Consider the following 22,153-nt stretch of genomic DNA (forward strand, 5'->3'; position numbering starts at 1 on the left):
AGTACCATTTTCCTTTAGGATGAGCAGTTTTTGTATTTTATTCATGAAATGTTTTCTTAGCTTGTGATCATGAAGTTAGTCCTTTTTCCTTCTATATATGTGTTTTTAATACTTTAAAATCAGTTTTTGTGTAAGGTGTGAGGTAGGGCTCCAAATTAATTTTTCCCATACAGTTATCCAGCTGTGGATTACCATGACTTATTCTAAAGACTGGCTTTTCCTTTTGCTGGAATCAGCATCTGAGACCTTCATTACATATGGAATATCAGTTGTGAAAATGTGCATCTTTGTTTTTAGTTCCAGAATTATTTCACCATTTGTTCTCTGTCATATTTGCTGTTTTCCTGTATACTCTGCCCCCACCCCCCATTGTTAGATAACCCTTTGTTGAAGTTTTTTCCTTTATACTTTATAACTAGCTTAGCATTTCCTGTACCACTGTTGATGGCATCTGTGTCTGGAGGGTGGTGGTCATCAACATGGCAGCCCTCAGACTGCCAGTTCCTCCTCTCTTTAGTGGTTCCACGAGTTTTCTGGTTGAGGATGCTGTTATTTTGGCAATGTTGGCAATTTCCAAAGGGATATTTTCACTGTGTTTTAATATTTTTCTGTTTCTTTCTGTCTCTTGGTGGCTCTGGGAGGATTTTGATGATCAGGACCCTTCCAGTTTACCCCTTGCCTTGGCAGTGGCACTCACTATTTTTGAACACAGGCACAGTGGGCTGATCAAGCAAGGTCCAGGGCAGATGTAGTCCAACTTAGCCCCCAGGGCACCTCAGCTGTGCAGATTTAACCTTGCCAGGGTGGAGGTGACTGATGTAGGAGGAGCCCGTTTGGGATGATGGAGCACCTTGCCCTCTGAAAGGAAAGTGGAAAGCCTGTGTATCCTTTAGTACAGTAAAGAAGTTTCCTTATTCCTAGTTTGAAAAAGTTCTTAAAGATGACTCACCTTTGAATTTTCTTTTGATTCTGCAGATCAAACTCACAACCTTGTGCTTGGTAAGTGAGCACTTGTCTCGCTGATCTAAACCACTGTCTAGCCTTTACATACTGAGAGGTGCCTTTTGTTCATTCATCTTAATGTTTCTGTAATTGGTTGCCTGTTATTCTCTTAATATGGAAAATCACATTGACGTTTGAATGTTAAACCAATTTGCTTTTTAGGAATAAACAATTTGGTCATAACTTACTTTTTTATGCTGTTGGATTGGATTTGCTTATTTTGAATGTGTTCATTAGTGAGTTTAGCTAGTAATTTCCCTTTTTCATTGCTTGTCATATTTTCATGAACTCAGGCTAGCTTTGTGAGGAATATTTACTTTTCTTTTGTGGTAAAGATTGTGAAAGACTGAAATTAATTTTTACTTGAGTGAAACCTGTTAAGCTGCTTGAGTCTGAAAAGTTTCTTTTTGACAAGATATTCTGGAAATTTATTTACTATGGAAGTTTTGAGACCATTTCAGTTGTCTGTTTCTTCATGGGTCACTTTTGGTGATACACATTTTTCTAAGAGTCATCCATTTCATTAAAATTTTAAACTTGTCATGAAATAAAATTTCTTATAACAGTGTTACTTGTTTGTAGTTTCCTGTATTGACTTGTTTTAATCTGATACTGATATTTTTTATTTCTTTTTCTCTCTGTCAGGGTTTTGTCAATTCTGTTCTTTTTTGGTATACAAATTTGACTTTATTTTTCTATTGTACATTTATTTTTATTTCATTAATTTTTAGTATTTTAAAAATTATTTGAAATACTTTGTGCATAAATGTTTAGTCTTTTTCCCTAATACTCACATTTAAGAATATTCTTTTATTTCATGTCATAATTTAAAAATGTTTCTAATTTCATTAAATTTTTGGTTTCCTTTATAGTTACTTTATATTTGGTTATTTATACTTTGTAAAAGTATCCAAAATAAGGACATTTTTCAGTTTTCTTTTTGTTGATTTCTACCTTACTTGCATTATAATCAGAAAGTTGGATTCGCATTAATTTACTCCTTCAAAGTTTTAGACTTATTTTATAGCTTTCTATATAGTTAGTTGCTATAAATATTCTGTATATACCTAATGATAGGTATATTTCTGTATGTGTCTATTAACAGGTTTGTAGATTGAGTCATTCAAATATTCTGTACATACAAAGCATGGAGAATTGTGGGTTTGGTTTCAGACCACCAAATTAAAACAGATATCATAATAAAGTGAGTTGTAAGAATGTTTTGGTTTTTTAGTGCATGTGAAAGTAATGTTTATAATACACTGTAGTCTAGTAAGTGTGAAGTACCGTAATATATTAAACGAGGTACATAGGTTCATTTAAGAAGTACTTCTTTGCTAAAAAACGCTAATACTTAACCTGAGTTGTCAATAAGTCATAATCTTTTTTGGTGAAGGGTCTTACCCTTGCAGCTGGCACCTGTTGATCAGAATTGTAGTGGCAAAATTTGGGGTTCCAATGGCAGTTTCTTAAAGTAAGTCAGCCTTGAGGTTTTCTGCCCAGATTGACTGATTCTTAAATGCGAGATTTTTCTGTAGCATGTGACGCTGGTTGAGGGCATTTTATTTCACTAAAACGTAACTTGGTTCTTTCAAACCATGCTTCTGCTTCATCAAGTAAACTTGGGTACTGGTCTAAGTCCTTTATTGTCATTTCAGCAAACGGTCACGGCATGTTCACTTGTCTTCCGTTTCACTTATTCTCTTTGGATTATATCTCATCACTTTTATAGATTGATACAGTTTTGACTTTGATATATATTTGTTTTTAAATAAAAGTTGTGTTTTGGTCTTTTGATCAGTCTGGTTAGGAAATCTTGTTAATCTTATTTGTGATATCAAAATCATGATACTTTTATCCTTAAAGTGATAGATCGTTATTAAAGATACCAGATATGTCACTGATATTTGCCACTAAAAGAAACCATTTGAAATAGGAAAAGTGGACTTTATTTGTACTGTGTAGCAGGCAAATATTGTGTTCATGTTACATACTTTAAAAAAAAAAACTCATGAGAAGCAAACTCATGTGATCAGTTTTTCCTCTTGATAATTTGTTTATTTCATTGTGGAAAAGCAAGTCTGAACTTGGCGCTCTTTTCTTCCAGTAATTCCCAGAAAAAAGTATACTCTGCTAATTTGACACAACCGTATTTACAATCTTCAGTTTCCTTCCACAGGAAGACAAGGTGGCCTTGCAGGTGCTTGCTAGCTCTTCTCTGGGAGAGGCAAGAGTGTGTGAATTGGCATTTGGGAAACTATTCGTGTTACTATTTTTAATCATCATTTTGATGCTTTCCTGAACTAATTCTAAGTCTTTGGTGTAATTTATCAGTGAAATACTTGCCTTCACATAATTGTGTAAAGTGCTCATTTTCCAGTGGATGTTGATGAGAAGAGCTCAGACGAGCCCGACCGCCTCAGCACTGAGGGACCTTGACGGTTACTTTGGAGCTTCTAGGGCCAGTGCAACCTCACCTGCACCCTGGGCTCCAATGCACAGTCTGGGAGGATCGTCCTCTGAGCACGCAGCTTCGGTTAGCAACTTGCACAGAGATAGAGCCACAAGGGAGGAAGGGGCACCCACTTGGCCAGCCCTGAGCAGGAGTGGGTGACAGATGTGGAGCCAGAACACCATCTTATACTTGTCCAGCCTTGCGTAACAGTGATAGGACCAGGTTTCTGTGAAAGCCCTACTCTTGCTATTGTAGGACAACTGAAAATCTTAATAAAAATGTAAAAATAGGAGGTGTAGTAGCTCTGTGGTGTAGCATGTGTTTAGCAGGAGCCCAGGGTTTAATCCTCAGTAGCCATCCCCTGCCAAGATCACAATTTTTAAAGTATTTCATTTGTGAACTCTCAAATAATAGACTTCCTTTTCTGACACTGAATTTGAAAACTTGAAGCTACTCTTTTTTCTCTCTCTAGCACTGGGCAGTGAAGCCAGGTCCTGCATGCAGGCAACACTTTATCACTATTTCCTCAAATCTGTAAGTTTTTTGATTTTTGAGACGAGGTCTTGCTGTGCTGCCCAGGCTGGCCTGGAATTGGTGATCCTTCTGGGTAGCTGAGATGTGTGTGCACCACCATGCCTAGCTAGACTCTCTTTCAAAGACTGTCAAAGAAGCTCAGAGGACCTTGTTTTAAGGTAAAGGACAGGATTTGTCAAGTTTGTATATTTTGCTTTGTTTCTTCTTGATAGGTTAGGGATTGTGGAAAAACACCCTTGTGAAGACTGGAGAGGATTTTTATTCTAGCAGGTGTGTTTTAGGTTGAATTTTCATAACATGATTTGGATGTAATAAGGTTATTAGGGATTGGCTTCATTGCCATCTAGTTTATTAGGTTTCTCTTTTACTGAAATGCTAAACCTGCAGTTTAATAATAATTGAATTGAATAATTCTTTGCTTACTTCATTTGCAAAGCCGCTCCTTTGTTTTTCTTTTTTCCCCTTGAGTTCTTTATCCTCAGTCTATTTTTGCATCTGTTATTTTGTTTCTCAGATTTTCTCAGCCGTTATTTTGGGTGAGCAGAATTTACCACCAAGGATTATGAATTCCATTGCAAGCAAGTTGTATTGTTGTCTCTTTAGATAGGACTTAGAAAGTTGGAAACTTTTATATAGGGGAAAGAAACTCCTAACCTACTAGATGCTGGTATGATTTTGTGTTTTCTACAATCAAAGAACGAATTTTAGGAACAGCAGAAGTTAAGAGCAGAATATATTTATTGAGGGAAAGAAAACTTCTGTATGTGAGAAAGAGACAGAAGGGGTCCCAAGTAGATTACCAGACTGTCTTTTCTAGGGACTTTAATAGAGCAAAATCACAAAACGAGGCAGGTCCAAGGTGGAAAAAAATGGGAACTCACAGGTGGACATGAAGTTGGACAGAACTGTGGTCAACAATAAGATTACGAGTGTAATTGCTCAGGTAAAATTGATTAAATAGAAATCAAATGGGGAAGCGAGTCATATAGCAAGCACACTGAGTATAGAACAGGACAGTGTAGGGGGTTGGGTTAGTTCTTTTGTTGAGACAGAGTCTGCATCCTCTACCCTTTCTCTTTTGTGACATGTCTTGCTTAGTTGCCCAAGTGGTTCTCGAACTTGGCCACTACACACTCTGAGTGGTTGGGATTACAGGCGTGCACCCTCATAGCAAGTTCATCTCTTGCACCATGTAAGAAGTGGTTCTTAGGTGTATCATGGGTAGTTTGAGAGAGTACTTGGGAAAAAGCCATTTAAGATACTTACTCTCTTGAGCTCTGCCAGGAGGTTTTCTTTCGCTTCCATGCTTGTTAACAAGCATGAGAGGATGTGACAAAGATGGTGATGACAGTAGCTTCTTTTTGTGAAGGCTCAGTCATGTGCACTGGAGAATTTTAATCTTCCATCCCATTGCAGAATGGGGGCATACATTATAATCTACAAACTTTACCCATCTTTACCTTTGTTGGTTATTGTAGCAGTCTTGGGATGAAAGTTTGCCTCTCTATACAATTGCAACAGCACGCTAGAGAAAGTTACCCATGGGAGACCGAGAGTTGAGAAACAAGTAAGATTTATTTAATTATTTGGAGCTGTAGCAGTCAGTGCGAGCTAATTTAGGCCGTTGAAACTGCTGACTTTGATCCTTTGTTTTTCTGTCTTCTTATATCTATGTGTGGGTTTACAAGGTCAGAGCGTTGCCATGGATACCATTTCTTACAACACCATCATTATTTTGGAATGCTGTGAGACCTGCATAGGAGGTGGACGTCAGACAGTTTGTCTACCTTGAGGATAAAACCATTTGTTCCTCTTTCCATAGTTTTATGGCCAATTAGGGGAGAGGAGGAGGCCTTTGGGGGATCTGACCAAAGTTTTCTTGCTGTTTAAAAGCGTAACTGCTAGCGAAGCATCTAAGCTATAATCTACAGGCCATAAAATCAGTGAAGTTTTTAAGGCTAGGGTGGGAGTTTCAAAGAGAAGAGGGCAAGGAAGAAAAGCAAGTAGTGGGAGTTATGAATGCCCTCAATGTCCTCACACTGTTAGTGGGCCATTTCTGCCTTTTCTGCTTTTTATGACTGTTGTTTACCTTCCTGATTAAGGTACTTGTTAATCTATTTATTACTGTACACTGAATGCACTAAATGGTAGCTATGAGAGGTAGGTGTTAGATTGCTATCCTGAAGTACGAAATATAACTCAGATTAACTATTCAATTTGATCTAGCTACATGTGATACTGTTCTAAATACACAATAAATATAAAAATAAATTTAATGAAGTATAACTCAAATTAACTATTCAGTGTGATCTAGCTACATGTTATACTGTTCTAAATATACAATAAATATAAAAATAAATTTAAATACGCTCTAGCCTGCTATTCACTACCATAAAGCAAATACAGTGTTTTGGCTACTACGGTGGCATTACAACTGGTTTAATATCATGTAAATTCAGCCAGTTTTATAAAGGACAGCTATGGGTCATATCCTGTAAGTTTTATAACTTTCATTTGACTATGGTTTTATCTTTTGGGTCAGTACTGCTAAAAGTCAAAGTACTGTCCCATTTTCTTTGGTAGTAAAGCTATACACTACTGATGCAAATTAAAACAAATTGAATTAATGCTTAGAAGTAGCTTTTCAAAATGGAAGTTTTGTACCAGGGTATGTATTTGCTCTCAACAAACCCTCATTTTATAGACTTTAAGAAATTATTTGAATTGTTATTAAACTGCACTATTTCATTTGTTTAAATTGTTTTGTATGTTTAAAAGCCCAACTTGGCAATTTGCAGTCGAGGGATGCTTCTATCAGTGTCGAATTAAAGTATTTCAGCTGTCTAAGTACTCTTGAAAATAAAACCTACTTTAAATGAGAAAAATTGAGACCTGTTATAAATGGAACTAAATAGTGCTGATTATTTTACCTTTGACAAAGTGGAAAATTTAAAACGGTGTATCTCACTTTATTAATATCATAAAATTTAATAGTGTTGTTCTGGGCATTAATATATGTTCTTTAGCATTTATTAGCCCTAGGTTATAGTAAAACAGTTTGGTACATTGCCTGTCTATACTGTTCATAATGCAGATATCAACGTTAAGAAGAAACAAGCACGTTTGTTTCTGTTTTAAGCCTTTTCCTATATGATTTCTGAGTGCTGGGATTGTTATGCTCTCCAGGATGACTGAACGCAAGGCCATCTTTTTTTATCATTTAACGTGGGTTTATAGCTTCCCCAGACCTGTGCTAATAATGAAGCTATGAGGGAAATGACAAGAATGGTGATATTAAGTTTCTCTAGACTACCAGTAAATTTTTCCATCCTGATGTCAGGAATGCTGAGCATCTGGAATCTGTAAGAAGAGTGAACTGTTCACTGCAGGAACATTTTCATCAAACTCGGAGCCGTTTATTCTGTTCTCTTAGGGACTACTACTGTCTTGTACACAGCACTGTAGTTTTACAGAAGCAGTTTTCGGGTACTGGAAAAATTTCTTCACCTATGCTTCTGTATTTTTTTAATGCTTTAGTGTTCAATATATGTTATTATTTAAACAATCCAACATTTGAACACTAAATTAATACCTTTAATTTTAATAATATTTGATCAAATACTGTAAGCATGCAATATAAGATACATTGTTCTAAACATTTCTTTATATAGTTCTAAAAAAATGAATCTTTGCTGTATACTTTATCTTTTCTCTTGAATTTTCAGAATATCTACAGTATGTATCTTGATACTTTATATCTTGATTATAACATGTATTTATCTCTTTAAAATGTGCTATGGATGAGGAGGAGGTAATGTGTGACATTCTGTATGCATTTAAAAAACATTTTTGAAATCAGAAGTTGAGTTAAAATGAGTATAAATTTGTGAAGCCTCTATTGAGTGAAGCTTTACTCTCAATTAGGCCTTCTGTGGTCTGGATCTGAGTCTGGTTCTGCTGTTTTGTTGCTTGTGCTGGTGACATTGGCTTCTGTCACCTAACATAGGAGCTGCTGTGTCCAATTAGGAAGCCTGGCAATAGGTTTTGCTGGTGTCTTTCTATTCCATGAATACTTAATAGATGTTTAAAATTTAATTATTTACCTAACCGCAAGATACTCTTCTTCCTTTCTATTTTGTGTCATGTAGTTAGTCTTCCATGTACCGGTCCGTCATCAGTTTAAACCCAGAATCCATAAAGATATATCTCTTCCTTCTACACACAGTTATGCGTTTATCCAGGAACACAGTTTATCAGATGTCTGAACAGTCTTAGTGGCATATTAATCCATTTACCTGCCCTACCCCACCCCAGCATCCCTGTGCCCTGTGTTTTTACCATACTATCTCAGGTGAAGGTGAACCATAGCTCCTTCTGCAGTGGCCTGTTGTGCCCTTCCACACAGATTTGAAGTTCATAGCATCACTGTTATTTCCAGTTCATAACATCCACTGTTATTTTACTCAACATTTTGATCAGGCGCTCTGGTAAATTTAAATTGCGTTACATGGCATTTTCATTTAGTCTTCAAGGCTTCATATGCAGCTATAGTCATCTTCAACCCTGTACGAGTTAGTAAAATCATAGCTCACACACTTGCTGCCTGATTTGCTGTAGGCTTTCAGAACCCCTAATACTTTGGTTAGTGAGAAGCTTTTATTTTTTGCTCTGCCTTTGGGTTCCTTTTTATGTAGTGTGAATGGTTTGCCTTTACTTTATAGTGATCTTGATGAAAAGACGCTGTCTGTCTGACATACACGATAACTTTGGTCATTTCCTCCTTTATAATGCTGCTACAACTGCTGTTCTTGTCTGGGTAGGAAGTCAGTGTCGTATGTCTTTTGACTTTTTTTTCTTCCATTTCTTTCCTTGCCCCATTTAACGGGCCAGGATATAATTTTTTACCATAGAGATGAATTTGTGAAGTGTTTCTTACCAAATGACTTGTGACTTTTGGTATGAGTTTCTGAGGGATGCAGTTTTTGGACTTTTGTGTGAAGGATAGCCTTCTTACCTTTCTGATCCTGGGATCTTTTCCTATATAGTTAAAGGCTTTGAAATGAAAGATCAAAGTTAAAAGTTTTAAGCAACTAGGTACCTGTTTTAAGTAATGAGAAACCTGTAAGAGGGAAAACTCTACAATTTTGTTATGAATATAATAATTATGTCAAGAACTCTTGGAAAAATTAATCCTAAAGCAAGATCTATTAAAAGAATTCTGCTTCTTGAGATGAATTACATTGCTGTTTATGTTACCATCTCTGGAGGTAGCAAGGAATTTCCAAATGTATTCACTTGACCCAAACAGTGGTACTAATAACTCTGAATTTACAAAAGGTTTATCTCTTATGCGATGAACTGTTTTCTCCCGTTACTACAACAGTCAGGAGCACGGGGGCCCAGAAGAAGTGAATCGCTTGAATGAACATTTGTTGCCAGATCCGTTCGGAGTAATTGTTTCAGTGAGAAGAGAGTGGAATGCTGTACCTGGTCATTGCCTATGTGTTTGTTATGTTCAGCACTGGTGGGAAGCAAAAGTTATTTATAATGGTCTCTAACAAGATTAATGCTGTTTTCTGTCTCATTTGAAGAATTTTATAAAATGAGCCCATAATTATTTTAATATACATAGTGTTAAAAGAAAACAGTTGGTTTCCTGAAGTTTCAACTTGGGTTGGTTTCATTTTAAAAAATTAATTAACTACTTAAGTAATTAACATTTATTTTTTAAATGAAAAATTTTGTTTTTTTCAACTCCAAGATTTCAATCCAGGACCTTGCACCTGCTAAGCAAGTATTTTTACCATCGAGCAACACCCTCCCATCTTAATTTTGAGACAGGATCATGCCAAGTTGCCCAGGCTAGATTTGAATGTGTGATCCTTCTGTCTCAGCCTTCCAAAGTTTTGGGATTACAGACATGCACCACCATACCTGGCTTTCTCCTCCATTCTTTGTCCAGTATCTGAGCTCCATCATTGTCTGTCTTTATTGTCTGTTATGAAAGCCTTTTCCCCTCTTAGTGTATTGTAGCAGAATACATGTAATTTTGTAATATGTATTCTTGAGGCTTGGACATACATGTTTAGCATTTAATTTAGTATTTATTTTTATTTTTATTTAAAAGATTTTGATGGAGATTGTTCAGCAAAATGAGATATAATACTAAATTTTGTAAATAATTCACTTAATCCTCATAACAATACTATTAGGACTTATTACTTGTATTAGTCCATTTTCTTTTGCTATAAAAAATTACTTAAAGCTGGGTACATTATTAAAAAAAGAGATTTATTTAACTCACAGTTCTGGGGGTCTGAGAGCATAATGCCAACATGTGTTCATCTCTTTTGGCTACATGGCATATGGCACCCGGAGTGCATACAGAAGGGAGAGATACTGTGCGATCGGAAGCAAGAGAAATTCAGTGGCCAGGTTTCTTATTTTCACCTCCCCACCACCACTCACTTTCACTTGGCTTCTACACCAAGCCATGTCCTGAGCCTGTTTTATTTTGAGACAGTGCCTCACTAAATCTGTATATTGCCCAGGCTGGACTCGAACTTGGAATCTTCCTGCTGTAGTTTCTAGAGCTTGCTGGGATTACAGGTACATCACCTTACCTGGCCCAAAACAACCTATTCTAAGGAGAACTCATTAATTAGGAACTGTATTAATCCTTTTTGTTATGCTTCAGATCTTGAATGCCCCTGACCTAAAGGCTCTTGTATTCCAAAGTGGGGAGGTGATGGAATCATGGATCATGGAGGTACCACGCTCATCAGCAGATTCGTTTGCTCAGTTCAGTAGCTGGATGTGCTGCTAGGAGGTGGGACATGCATAGAAGTATGGAGCTCCCTCTTCCTCACCTCCTCCCTTCTCTTTCTGCTTCCTGGCCACCATGCCATGAGCAGCTCGAGAGACTTCTGCCATACCTGCCTTACTGGGGACTGGGGACTGAATCTTTTAAAAACTGTAAGCTAAAATAAACCTCTAAGTTGTGCAAAGGTATTTTGTCCAGCTGTATAAAAGTGCCTGAGTTACCATCCAAGGGTGCACTTCCATGACTTAATTACCCTGCATTTGGCTCCACTTGTCAGCTAACACTGCTACATCTGAGACCCAGCTTTCTGCATGGGAACCTTTGGTGGGCACGGGCAAACCATGTCCAGACCATCACACAACCCTATACCTCTTTCAGAGTGTCCAGTTTCTCTTCCCAGGTTAAATGCAGGCAGCAGGTATTGACCCTGCCCCCTAAAGCTGTCATGAACGAGTGAATAAAAGTGAACATTGGAATTCTAGAGAATTCAAACTTTAAATGATCATACTGCTAAGAATGTACACCAATTTATAACTTCCTTGGTGCTTTCACTTCTGTCTTCTCCTAAAGGACTCTGTCCTACTGTATTTGCCCTCTCCAGCATGTCTCTTTCTGATTTGGACATTCTTTATTCAGTCTTCTGAACCCCTTACATTGTCTAAAGCTAAATGTGGTGGTCGAAAGTTCTCAGACCCCATGATCCTTGTCTTATCAGTGGCATGTATGCTGTGGATCAGTCATTCCTCCTGGACACTTTGGTTCCTGAGATGTTATGCTCTGGGTTCTCCTCTGAGTGGCCATTGAGCCCTTTTTGCTTCTGCATCTTTTAACTTTGGAGACTTCAGGCTTTAGGGCTGGGCTCCTCTTTTCTTCTGTTGAAAAGTTCCTTGAAACTCTTGTCCAGGCTCGTGGGTTTGAATATAATTTAATTTGTCTACTGTGGGTCTCTATTGTGTTTTCTGCTGTGACATGGAGCTAATAATTGCACTACATGAGATAATTCATGAAGTGCTAACTTGTAGAGCGTAGGTCTGTAAGTAATAGGTGTGTTAGAAATAAGGGAATTGCTACTGATGGTAATTTTTACTCAGATTATTTTAGGACACTTTATCAATTAGTGGTAAAAAGGATAGGTTAATAGATTAATAGATTAATGTTCTATTAATAGATTAATATTCTATTAATAGATTAATAGAAAAGATTGAAATAGCCTTTTTTAGTAACTGATTTTATAAGGTAAGAGTTGATGGGGATCTACCAATGATAAAGAAACTTTTATTCACAGTTAAAAGTACTATGATATAATCCAGTAGTTGAGTAATCTCAAAAGGTAATGAAATCATATTAATGCAAGACTGTGACGCTTAGTGATTATTTTTTGGTAAATGGGTTAATGGGTGAGTTGTTTACCCAACATGATTACATTTTCTTAAGGCTTAGGTTGCTGTTGTCTGCCTTCCACAATTTTTGTTCAAATCACCTGTAAATATTATTTAAAGATAGGAAGATCATCAAAGACAATGACTTTAGTGCTGCTGCATTACTTTTACCTAAATATGGCAAACAAAAATTGAAAGACACTTCCTTGAGCATGCTAAAATATTAAAATATGTAAAACTCTGTGCTAATTGTGCTGCTCTGTTGTATTGTCCAGGGCTTATATACAAATTCTTGGGGGAGGGGTTTTAGTCTTTTATCTGTAAGAATCATGAGAGATAACATTTCTCCTTTCGTGTAGCCTGGCTCCAGGGAAGACACCCACAGCATACCTAAGTCCAACCATGGAATTCAGTGACCTCAGAGCATCTGGCTTTTATCTTTTAAGGAAAAGTGACAGATACATTTAAATCATGACTGTAGGGATGCTAACGACAGTACAATTAAATCCAACCAAGTGAGTAAACCAGGGAAGGCAAACTAAGATCATGGTCTATGCAGGTGATGATTTAGTGAACTGGCTCAGAGTGGGAGCTACTTCATACTGCACTGAAAGCATCCTCATTGATAAACTACTCTGCAGGACTTCATACAGTCAGAATTCACCATAGCAAATACCTCTGGCAAATGAATGATCACAAGAATGTTCATTTACCATTTTTGAACTTAGAACATTAGCTTAATGAATAGCCTCCAACTGAGCTACTGGATACAGGCTTAGTATACTATTAAAATGGGCAGATGTAGTAAATAGTACAAACCTTTGATTTAATAATGTATCCCTTTCAAATTCATGTTAGTAAAACCTCTGACTTCACTAGTCACTGGTTAAGTTATTTTTCCTTACATCTCCGCTGTCAAACAACAGAAAGTCACACCAGAGGAAAACACATACACTTACATCAGTATGTAGAAGTTTGAGCTAAGCACCAACCAGTTAATGGTCTCTTAGCTCCATTTCTGAAACTAGGGCTAGGCTCTCCTGTGTTGGGAACATCAGTTTGTCAGTTGAGGGTGCTGGAAGGACATCATGGTGGAAGGAAGCGATGGCTTGAGTGGTTTTTCCTTTGCTGCTGCTTGCTTGTGTCGTGAGTTTGCTATCAGCACGCGTGGACAGCATTCTGTGGCATGTACTTCTTTGAGTGCTAGCCACATGCATAGAAAGGTGCGACTTATCTCTCGGACTTACTGGGTTCCACGAACCATCCATGGGGAGGGGTGTCTGCTCATCATCAGACCTTGATAACTGTTTTATGGACCTCCAGAATATTTCTGACTTTCTAATCCTCGGCAAGGGTTATGACTTCACACTTGCAAATGTTAAAGATACTTTAAAAGTAGCTAAGTTGTTCCATTGTAGAAATTTTTAAAAATCTAGCTACTGAACCATTGAAAAATCAATCAGCTTTATACAGATTCCCAACGACAGTGTCTCACACATAATTTAAAAGGTTCTGTATCTCAAACAACTTATCTAGGGCTGGACACAATATAATTAACTCCAAAAATGGCACTAATATTAGGGAACTTATTGTGAAGATTTTAGCTAAAATGGTTGCACGAAATGTAGAAATGAGGTGAAAACTGAATACTGTACTATCCTAAAATATGTGTCTTATCTCACAGGGTATTTAAAGTCTGTGTTTCTAATTGAGTTATAATTTAAATATTGTAATCAGGCATGCACATCTCACCATTGTTAAACAAATGAATTACATGTTCAGATTATAATTAGAATTAAAAGTTAGATACATTTAATTGGCAGCCTGATTACATAATTTACTTAGAAAAAGTATGTTGTAGCTCTTGGGCAAATAAATCGTCATGTGAAGGATTGTTTTATGTATGGGCTTGTCCATCTGTCTGTCTGTCTAAACTATCGTCTTCCGTGTCATCAAAAGATTATAAGAACTCTGGGGCAAAGATAGCAGTGTTTTTCATTCTTTTTTGTCTCTCCAGTGATGAACTACATAGTGCTCTGGGTATAAGAACTCAGAAAATGTTGATTTTTCTGAATGCAGCTTGTAAAGAGACTATTAGTTGATTTTGTGCTGCTATAAAAGAATACAGTAGTTCTCCATGATTTTGCGTTCTGTGATTTCCATTATCCGCAGTCATTTGTGGGCTGAAAATATTAAATGGAAGATTCCAGAAATAAACAACTCATAAGTTTAATGTTGTGCACTTTCCTGAGTAGTGTGAGGTACTCTTGCACAAGTCACCTGGGGTGTAAGCCATGCCTTGGTGTAGTGTGTCCATCCATACCGTTCACCTGCCTGTGAATCCCTTATTAGGCCCCACTTATCAGATCCTGTTGTGGAACTGCAGTGCTTGTGAACAGTAAACTAAGTTAACACAGTGATGGTCCAAAAGCACAAGAGTATGTATGGAAAAGAGCATGGTATACATACGGATTGAGAATGTTTGTGATTTCCAGGGTCCATTGAGGATCTTGGAGTGCATTCCTCTTGTTTGAGATCTTCAGAGCATTGAATGGTGTTTGGTTAGCAACTACCAACCAGTGTTTACTGGAGTGAAGTCTTCATGAGCTTGAGAGATTGCAGAGCATAGGTTAACTTTCATTATCCTAGTTTTTATTCAGACCAAGACAGTTTGGGTAAAAGTTTTGAGATCTCTCATGCTATCCCAACTCTCACTTTTTCTCCTGTGCATCTCCAGGACCTTTGGGTATCATAGTGTTCCTCACTCCTGGAACTCTAGGAACCAAGTGTAGGAGTGTTTACACCGTGCCTGAACACAGACCCAAGATGATGCATGGACGATGGTGTCTCTGTACTTCTTGAAGTGGAAGTGATTGGTTTCCTGCCCTCAGACTGCCCTCGCACACCTCTAGCCTGTTGGCGGTTTTACTCTGTCTTTGATTTTGGGTTGGCACTGCCCTGTCTCTTCTGGCTTTGATTATGGTTACTGGATGTGGCAGCTGAAGAGAAAAGGCTGCTATTGTCAGTAGAAAGAGAAATTGTGGCTATGAATTAGGACTGCATAGAGGCCGCATAAAATAGTAGAGACCAGAACACTCAGGCTTTATGTGCTTCTACCAACAGAAAAGTTATTTTTTAAGAATTTAAGCATAATATGGCTTATTCTACAAAATCTAAGCTATAGTTGGGTACTGAGTTAACACTTTCCATGTGTAAAAGATGAGGGAGATTTTATTTCCAAATGCGGTATTATAATCTAGTCAGATTGTATGGTTAAGATGTTTTGACTTTGAACCATTGAACTGAAGTGACATTTTCATTCTGGAGGAAGATATGTGAAGGAAAAGAAAATATTGCTTTTTATCAAGTGCTTGGTCTGTGCCAGCCGTAGAATAAATGCCCCATTGTTCCCCTGAATTCTTATGACAGCCATGTTCCCAGTTTTTTTTTTATGTTAACATTTTGTTCTCAGATGATAGTAAATTCACAGGTTATTAAGAAATGATATGGAGAGAGCTCTCAGACCCCACCATAATAACTTTCCTTTGGTAATTACATGGTGTAGAGCTGCCTCCGAGACACAGACTGGGGAACTGTCGTTGACGCAGGCTGCCATGCTGTGTGCCTTCCTCTAGAGTTCATTGCCGGAAGCTTAATCCCCACAATAGCAACATCAGGTTGGGCCTGGGTCACAAGGAAGCAGAGACAGGGCAGTGCCAACCCAAAACTGAGGACAGGGTAAGAGTCAAAGCCTAGAGGTGATTGCACGATGGCTTCCACTTTTGGAAGTACAGGGGCTTAGACACCACCTTTGTCTGTGCGTCACTTGGGTCTTGTTCAGACATGTTTTAAACACTCCCACACTTAGATAGAAGCCTGGCTCACAAGGCCTCTTCCTCAGGAGTGGGGCAGTAGGTTTGTTCTAGGAGTGAGTTCTTGCTCTCTGTCTTCCACCATCGGGTGACATAGCCAAAAGCTCTCATCCCTGGTCAGCACAGGCACCGTGCCTTTCTCCAGAGATGTGAGCCAAGTAACCTGTCATTTATCAGTTATCCAGTCTGGAGCGGGGTATGCTGGCACACATCTGTACTCCCAGCACTTAGGAGGCTGAGTCAGAAGGATCGTTGAGAGTTTGAGACCAGCCTGGGCTACATAGTGAGTTCAAGGCCAGTCTTAACCTACAAAGTGAGACCCTGTCTCAGAAAACCAAAAAACAAACAAGTTGTGTTATATGCCAGTGCCTAGTCTGCAAGATGAATGTAAATTTCATGTACTATAAACATGTACTAATAAAATTAAAACAAAAAAATACCCAGTCTGTGGCATTCTGTTACAGTAAAACAAAATATAATAAGATACACCATTGACCTTATCCAGATTTCACTGGTTTTCTGTGTGCTCATTAATGTATGTTTGTTTAATTAGCTCTCTACAATTTTACCACATATGTAGGCTGTCTTTTCTTTTTAAACATGACAGAGAGAAGACTCAGATAAATTACATGAACTGCTACAAGTGTAGACCTGATAGGTGTGTGACTCTAGATCTGTTTTGTTTTTTTCAGTGATCACAACAACAGTGGCCGAATCCAAGTGAATCACATGTGGAGCATAGGACTTACTGTATGACAGGACTTGTTTAATGTATTAACCATTTAATTCTCTTAGCAGTTAGACCATGTAAGTTATATCACCATGGAGCTCGTGTCTTTCTTTAAACTCTTAAGTTATACTACAAGGCATAGGTAATTATGTTTGCAGCCCCTAAAATCAGTAGTAGAATAATGTAATCCCACCTTTGTTTTTATATAATGTCACATTTTGAGCTTCTGATTTTAATCAGTGATCTCAGCAGTTGTTGAGCACTATGTGTGTGTGTATGCATATCTCTCTCTATATATTTAGAGAGATATATAGATAAATAGAGAAAATAGGTTGATTTAGGACATTAAAATTAAATGATAACTGTAAGCTCATTTAGTCAGAATGCCAGGTTTTTAAAGAGCAGAAAATGAAGCACCAAGACTCTTAAGAATGTAATTGTGAGTGTGCATGTGTATGTGTGTTTAATAGAATATTTTAGGTGTTTCTTTCTTTTTTTTTTTTGGCTAAATGTAGTCCTGGGAATGTTTAAATTCAGTCATATCTCACAGGTTCTACACCTAACTCTTAGGCTGAGAATGATCACTGATAAGCAGTCTGGTCATGCTCTAGGAAGATAATAAACTAATCAGTGATCAGCAGATCACTTACTCACTAGGTAAGGATCTTATAAAGCTGCCTCTCTGATGAACAGCAATGCTTATTCAGAGCAGAAATAACAACAGTCCCTCTCAGGAGGTCTCTGTGTTTTTGTAGACAGCAGACAGAAATAAAAGGAATGTTGTCCTTTTTACCTCATGTAATCCCACTGGACAGTGAAACATGTGCTATGAGTTGATACTGCCTTCTGCCAGGTCACCTCCCCAAAGGGTCCTGGGCAAGCAGTGTTGCAGCATGTCTTGGACAGCAGTGTGATGGGCTTGATGGAGATGGATGGGCGTGAGCGGTGCGCTACTGTGGAACACTGTGCTACTGTCTGCATAGGAGGCTCTAGCTAGCAAGGAGCTGCCCGGGAGCTGCATCTGCTGCCTTAACTTTCACAGGGAAATCAGATAAATGCCATGCGCCCCACCTCTAACCTCAGTTCCACATAGGTTTTTTTTTTTTTAATGGTTGATTATAATAATGTAGATCATGTATGGTTTATTTTGTCTTCTTTGGCAGAACTTCATGTTGGATACCAATTGCAAATAGTTTTGAAGCTATGTGTTAGTAGAGATTCTTTGGAAACTAGAAAACCTTTTTAATGGACCACTTTATCAACTTTCTGTTCTTCTAAGGAAGTTTTTCCTATTCATGACTCATTTCACTCTTTGGCTAACACTGAAGGAAATGTAATAACAATTAAGGAAAGGAATGCATGCGTTTTCTTCTTTCTTTGAAAACCTGTACACATTTTTGGTCTTGGGTTATGTAAACTTGGATGACTAGAATGCTGACAGCCCTGAAAGGTAGAAACTCATCTGTGAGTACATACTTCTTTGGGATTTGAAAATCAGAAAGCTTCCTTTGCTTCTTTGGAGAAGTGTTTTCACTTGATGGCCAGGAACACAAATCCGCTAAAAACGACATGTTCCAGCCGTCATTTACACACACCTTCAGTGAAATTAATGAGCTCACTCTTAAGATTACGCTGTGTGTTTTATTTTCATTTTATAGGTCTGTATGAGCTGCTGGCCGCTCTGCCAGCCCAGCTGCAGCCACATGTGGATAGCCAGGAAGACCTGACCTTCCTGTGGGATATGTTTGGTGAAAAAAGCCTGCATTCACTGGTAAAGGTAAACCAATGCTGATGTCAGATTCTCTTTGCAAAAAAACATATGGAAAAATGTTTTGAGCGACATGTAGTAAACCAGAGATCAAATTGTTGCTTTCTGAAAACAAAACCGCCTTGTTCCATTTCACTGATGGGCGTGGAAGTTGTTAAAGATTCTACCAAAAATACATCGATGATTTCACTTAATGGTGATCATCTGGCTGTGCGTGGTAATGTAGCAAACATGTGGTTGGCCTTGTTTAGAAAAAGAATATGAAATGGTGGCAGGGAGGGTTTAGACTCCTTTCAGGCAACATTCATGAGCTGGAATTTAACTTAAATAAATAAATGTTCACAGCAAAAATTAGAAGGAATAATTTTCTGAGGTCAAGAATGGCAGCAGTTCAGTAGCCACATTAATTTAAAATAATTTCCTTTAACAAAGTCAACTGAAATTCTAGTAAGCTTTTCCTTGTATTGGCCCAACTCCATCCAAGTGGTATTTCGTAGATAAATACAGTGCACTGAAGCTAAACATGAATAAAAACCAGTTTTTGGAGACTGTTTTAGTAAAGCATCATGCCATAAAAATGATCAGCCACCAGGAACCAGATCTTGTCTTATAGAAGCACTGGGAGTGATCAGAACTCTTAAAATAGGAACATGAGAACAAGAAACTTACTGGAAAATATGCCTCTTTTGCTTCTGGAAATATGAATTGGATTTTCTCTCATTTAACTCAAGCTGAAAGAAATTTAGTCTTCCCTGAGTCTGTAGGAGGTAGAAACCTATGCCCCCATGAAATCTGGATCTCTCCTGGTCCAGCTAAATTCATTATGGTTGTCTGTCATGATGGGAGACTTTTAATTGATTTATAGAATTTGTAAATAAGCCACTGCTTAGATGCATTGCTTTATAGAACAGGAGAATTATTATATTTTTTTCTCATTTTCCAATTTACTGAAATTTGTATGCTTTGAGTAGTAACCATTCTCAGGAAGTGAAAGTTGATATGTGGGATTTCCCTGGCAGTATGTTTTAAGACTAGAATGTTTTATTTGTTCTTTCATGATAATGTAATTGCCAAGGTATCACTTTGCTCTAAATAGTTTAGGCAGTTTAGTTATTTTGGGGGTTTAGAAGTGGTATTTGGATTACAGTTGATGAAGTTTGGCTTGGTGAGGTAGTCGTAAAAATATTTTTGTGTAGAATGTATGGACGTTGGATAGCTAAGATTTAACCTAACATATTGATTCTTTGATGGAATGAAATGTACTATTTGAATTTATATTATCATCCCACAAACATTAAATAGACGTGCACCAAAATAATGGGTGCATGTTTATTTGATTCATTTCATGGTTTCTATTGCATTTTTTTAAAATCCTAGAGTGGAAGCCAGCATGTCTGTTGGCAAAGTCCTAAGTTTCAGGTAAAACAGTAAAGACTGAAAAATTTTGATAGCTGTATAGATTAGGCAAACTTCAATAAGCGTTACTAAGTATCAAGAGAAAAGTTAATTATCATAACATGTGAAGAGCCAAAAAGAACAGGAATGGTTCGTTCTCTTAAAAGACCAGAACTAATGTGTAAAACAAACTCTTAAGTTACCTTGGCTGTTGAATGTTAGGCATATATGCCCTCCAAAGCGTATGTCAGAAACAAGTAGTTGGAAGCATTCTGCAGGGTACTGGTATCTGGTTTCTTAAAAACAGTGAAGCAGATAAATGGCCGTTACTGGTATTTAGATAGCTAGCGCAGTTAATGCATGTACTGTTCCAATTTTGGGATGTGTGTGTGCTTTTTTAGAGACAGGGTCTCATCACGTAGCATAGGCTGGCTTCAACTCGTTTATACAGCCCAGGCTACCCTTGGATTTGCCGCGATCCTCTGCATCAGCCTCCTGAGTGCTGGGATTACAGGCATGCATTATCATTCTCAGCTCCAAATGTCTTCTGGTTTTTTTTTGAAATTACTATTTAAATGTATTTTAAGAAGTAATTTTATATCATATGTTTAGTATATTTTCAGTGTCTGTAGAGTTTTCCCTGCCCTTAGCTTTGATCAAATGCAGACTTCAAGAATGTCCTTCAACTGACCTATTCTGTTAGTTTCAAATAGTAACTTCTAACATGCCTCCAGGAGGCAGGCTTATGGGATTGTAGCCTTGAACAGCTGGAACAAACCACTTCACTGTACTCCAAGTGCCTGTCTTTAAGGTTGAAGATAGATACTTTCAACTTTTGTACATAAATCTTGGTAAAGCAAAAGGGATTTGTCTGAAAGATTTGTTTCAGGGTGAATCAAAATGTGCTTTGGTTTTGTGCTCTTCTGCCTGAACTTAAAGTTGTTCGTCCGTGATTTAGAGCTGGATGAACGCAAAATGTGACTTTATCATAACACAAAATTTTCATAGCTACGTTACCGTCTATAAATTTTTAAAAGGCAGTTGTAAATCATATGGTTTTAACTACTATGACTTTTAGATCTAATGTAAAATATAGTTAAGAAGAGGCAGTTGTGGCCTCACACTCCCTGTGACAGGCACAGCAGGCCCCTGGGGCATTGAGCTTGATCCTGAAGAGAAGCAGGATGATCTGCAGGGTGCAAGCTGAAAACACAGTATTTATAAAAGGACAAGTTTTGGGTAAAAAAGTTGAATAACAACAACCGTGAGCATAAGGTTTTGTTAACTATCAGAGGAAGATGGTACTGAGAGAGAATCCAAGAAACAGCATGTTTCAAGAATGGTAGTGTGTGTAGGGTGGCAGGACTAGGTGCCATGGTTTGCACCATTGATCCAGGGATGTCCTAGAAGACCACTGAGTGTAGGGCCATATTTTTGACCACTTTTGCAAATATACAGGAATCATGAAGCATGCATTTTACGTCCTAACATTTCTGATTTACCTTTTACTCTTATGCATTTGCCAATTGAGATCTCTTTAACTTTAAATTTTATTCAGTTGTGCTCTGTATGTTTTTGTAACCTGATTACAGTTCATTTAGAACAAGGTGTCGCCTAAAGACTTGCTTAAACATAGTCTTTCTTTTAAATTAATGTGTAGTGTTTCTTCAAGAAATTTTCATTCCTAACTCACAATTAGGTTGCATTTCTAGGCCGAGAATATCTATTGTGATTATCTTTTAAATAGTTACATATGTTTTTCTCTTCCCTTTTAAGTGGCTGTGTATGTATGTATATATTGTGTATATATATATTGTGTGTATATATGTGTATGTATACATTATAACATTGAGTTTCATGGTTTTAAGTTTTGATTATTGATTTTTGTGTGTGTGTGTGTGTGTGTGTGTGTGTGTGTGTGTGTCATTGAGTAGTTACTATATAGCAATCACTGAATGGACCATCAGGGCCAAAATATCCAGCCTGGCAGGTATAGTCCCCTTCCTGTGGGGTCTCTAGTATCCCAGATGGGCACTTACAACACTGCACAACAGATGATATTCAGAGCCTCTTGCAAGAGGCACAAAGTGCGTAACCCAATCCTGGCCTCAGATATGGGCTTTGGAAGAGCAGATGCCTCTCGCTAGACATTGCTTGTTGAGTGGGAGTTGCTCAGGTAAGGATTTAAGGGGATA

At 37.7% G+C, this 22,153-nt stretch overlaps 1 protein-coding gene across 4 annotated transcripts in view; it reads left to right on the forward strand.

The window, feature by feature from the left end:
* The window catches only part of Mpp7 (MAGUK p55 scaffold protein 7), a 211,763-nt gene that overhangs the window by 72,299 nt on the left and 117,311 nt on the right, over window positions 1-22,153 (forward strand). For 3 of the 4 annotated variants that reach the window (XM_063253710.1, XM_013151266.3, XM_063253712.1), the window contains one exon: window positions 18,454-18,572. In XM_063253710.1, coding sequence (XP_063109780.1) covers window positions 18,454-18,572 — 119 coding nt within the window. The remainder of the gene's footprint in view (window positions 1-18,453; window positions 18,573-22,153) is intronic. The other variant, XM_063253711.1, reaches the window with a different exon arrangement.

This window comes from Cavia porcellus, unplaced genomic scaffold (genome assembly GCF_034190915.1).
Source record: "Cavia porcellus strain 051 isolate PalLab524CR breed Dunkin Hartley unplaced genomic scaffold, mCavPor4.1 scaffold_7, whole genome shotgun sequence".
Classification (NCBI taxonomy): domain Eukaryota; kingdom Metazoa; phylum Chordata; class Mammalia; order Rodentia; family Caviidae; genus Cavia; species Cavia porcellus.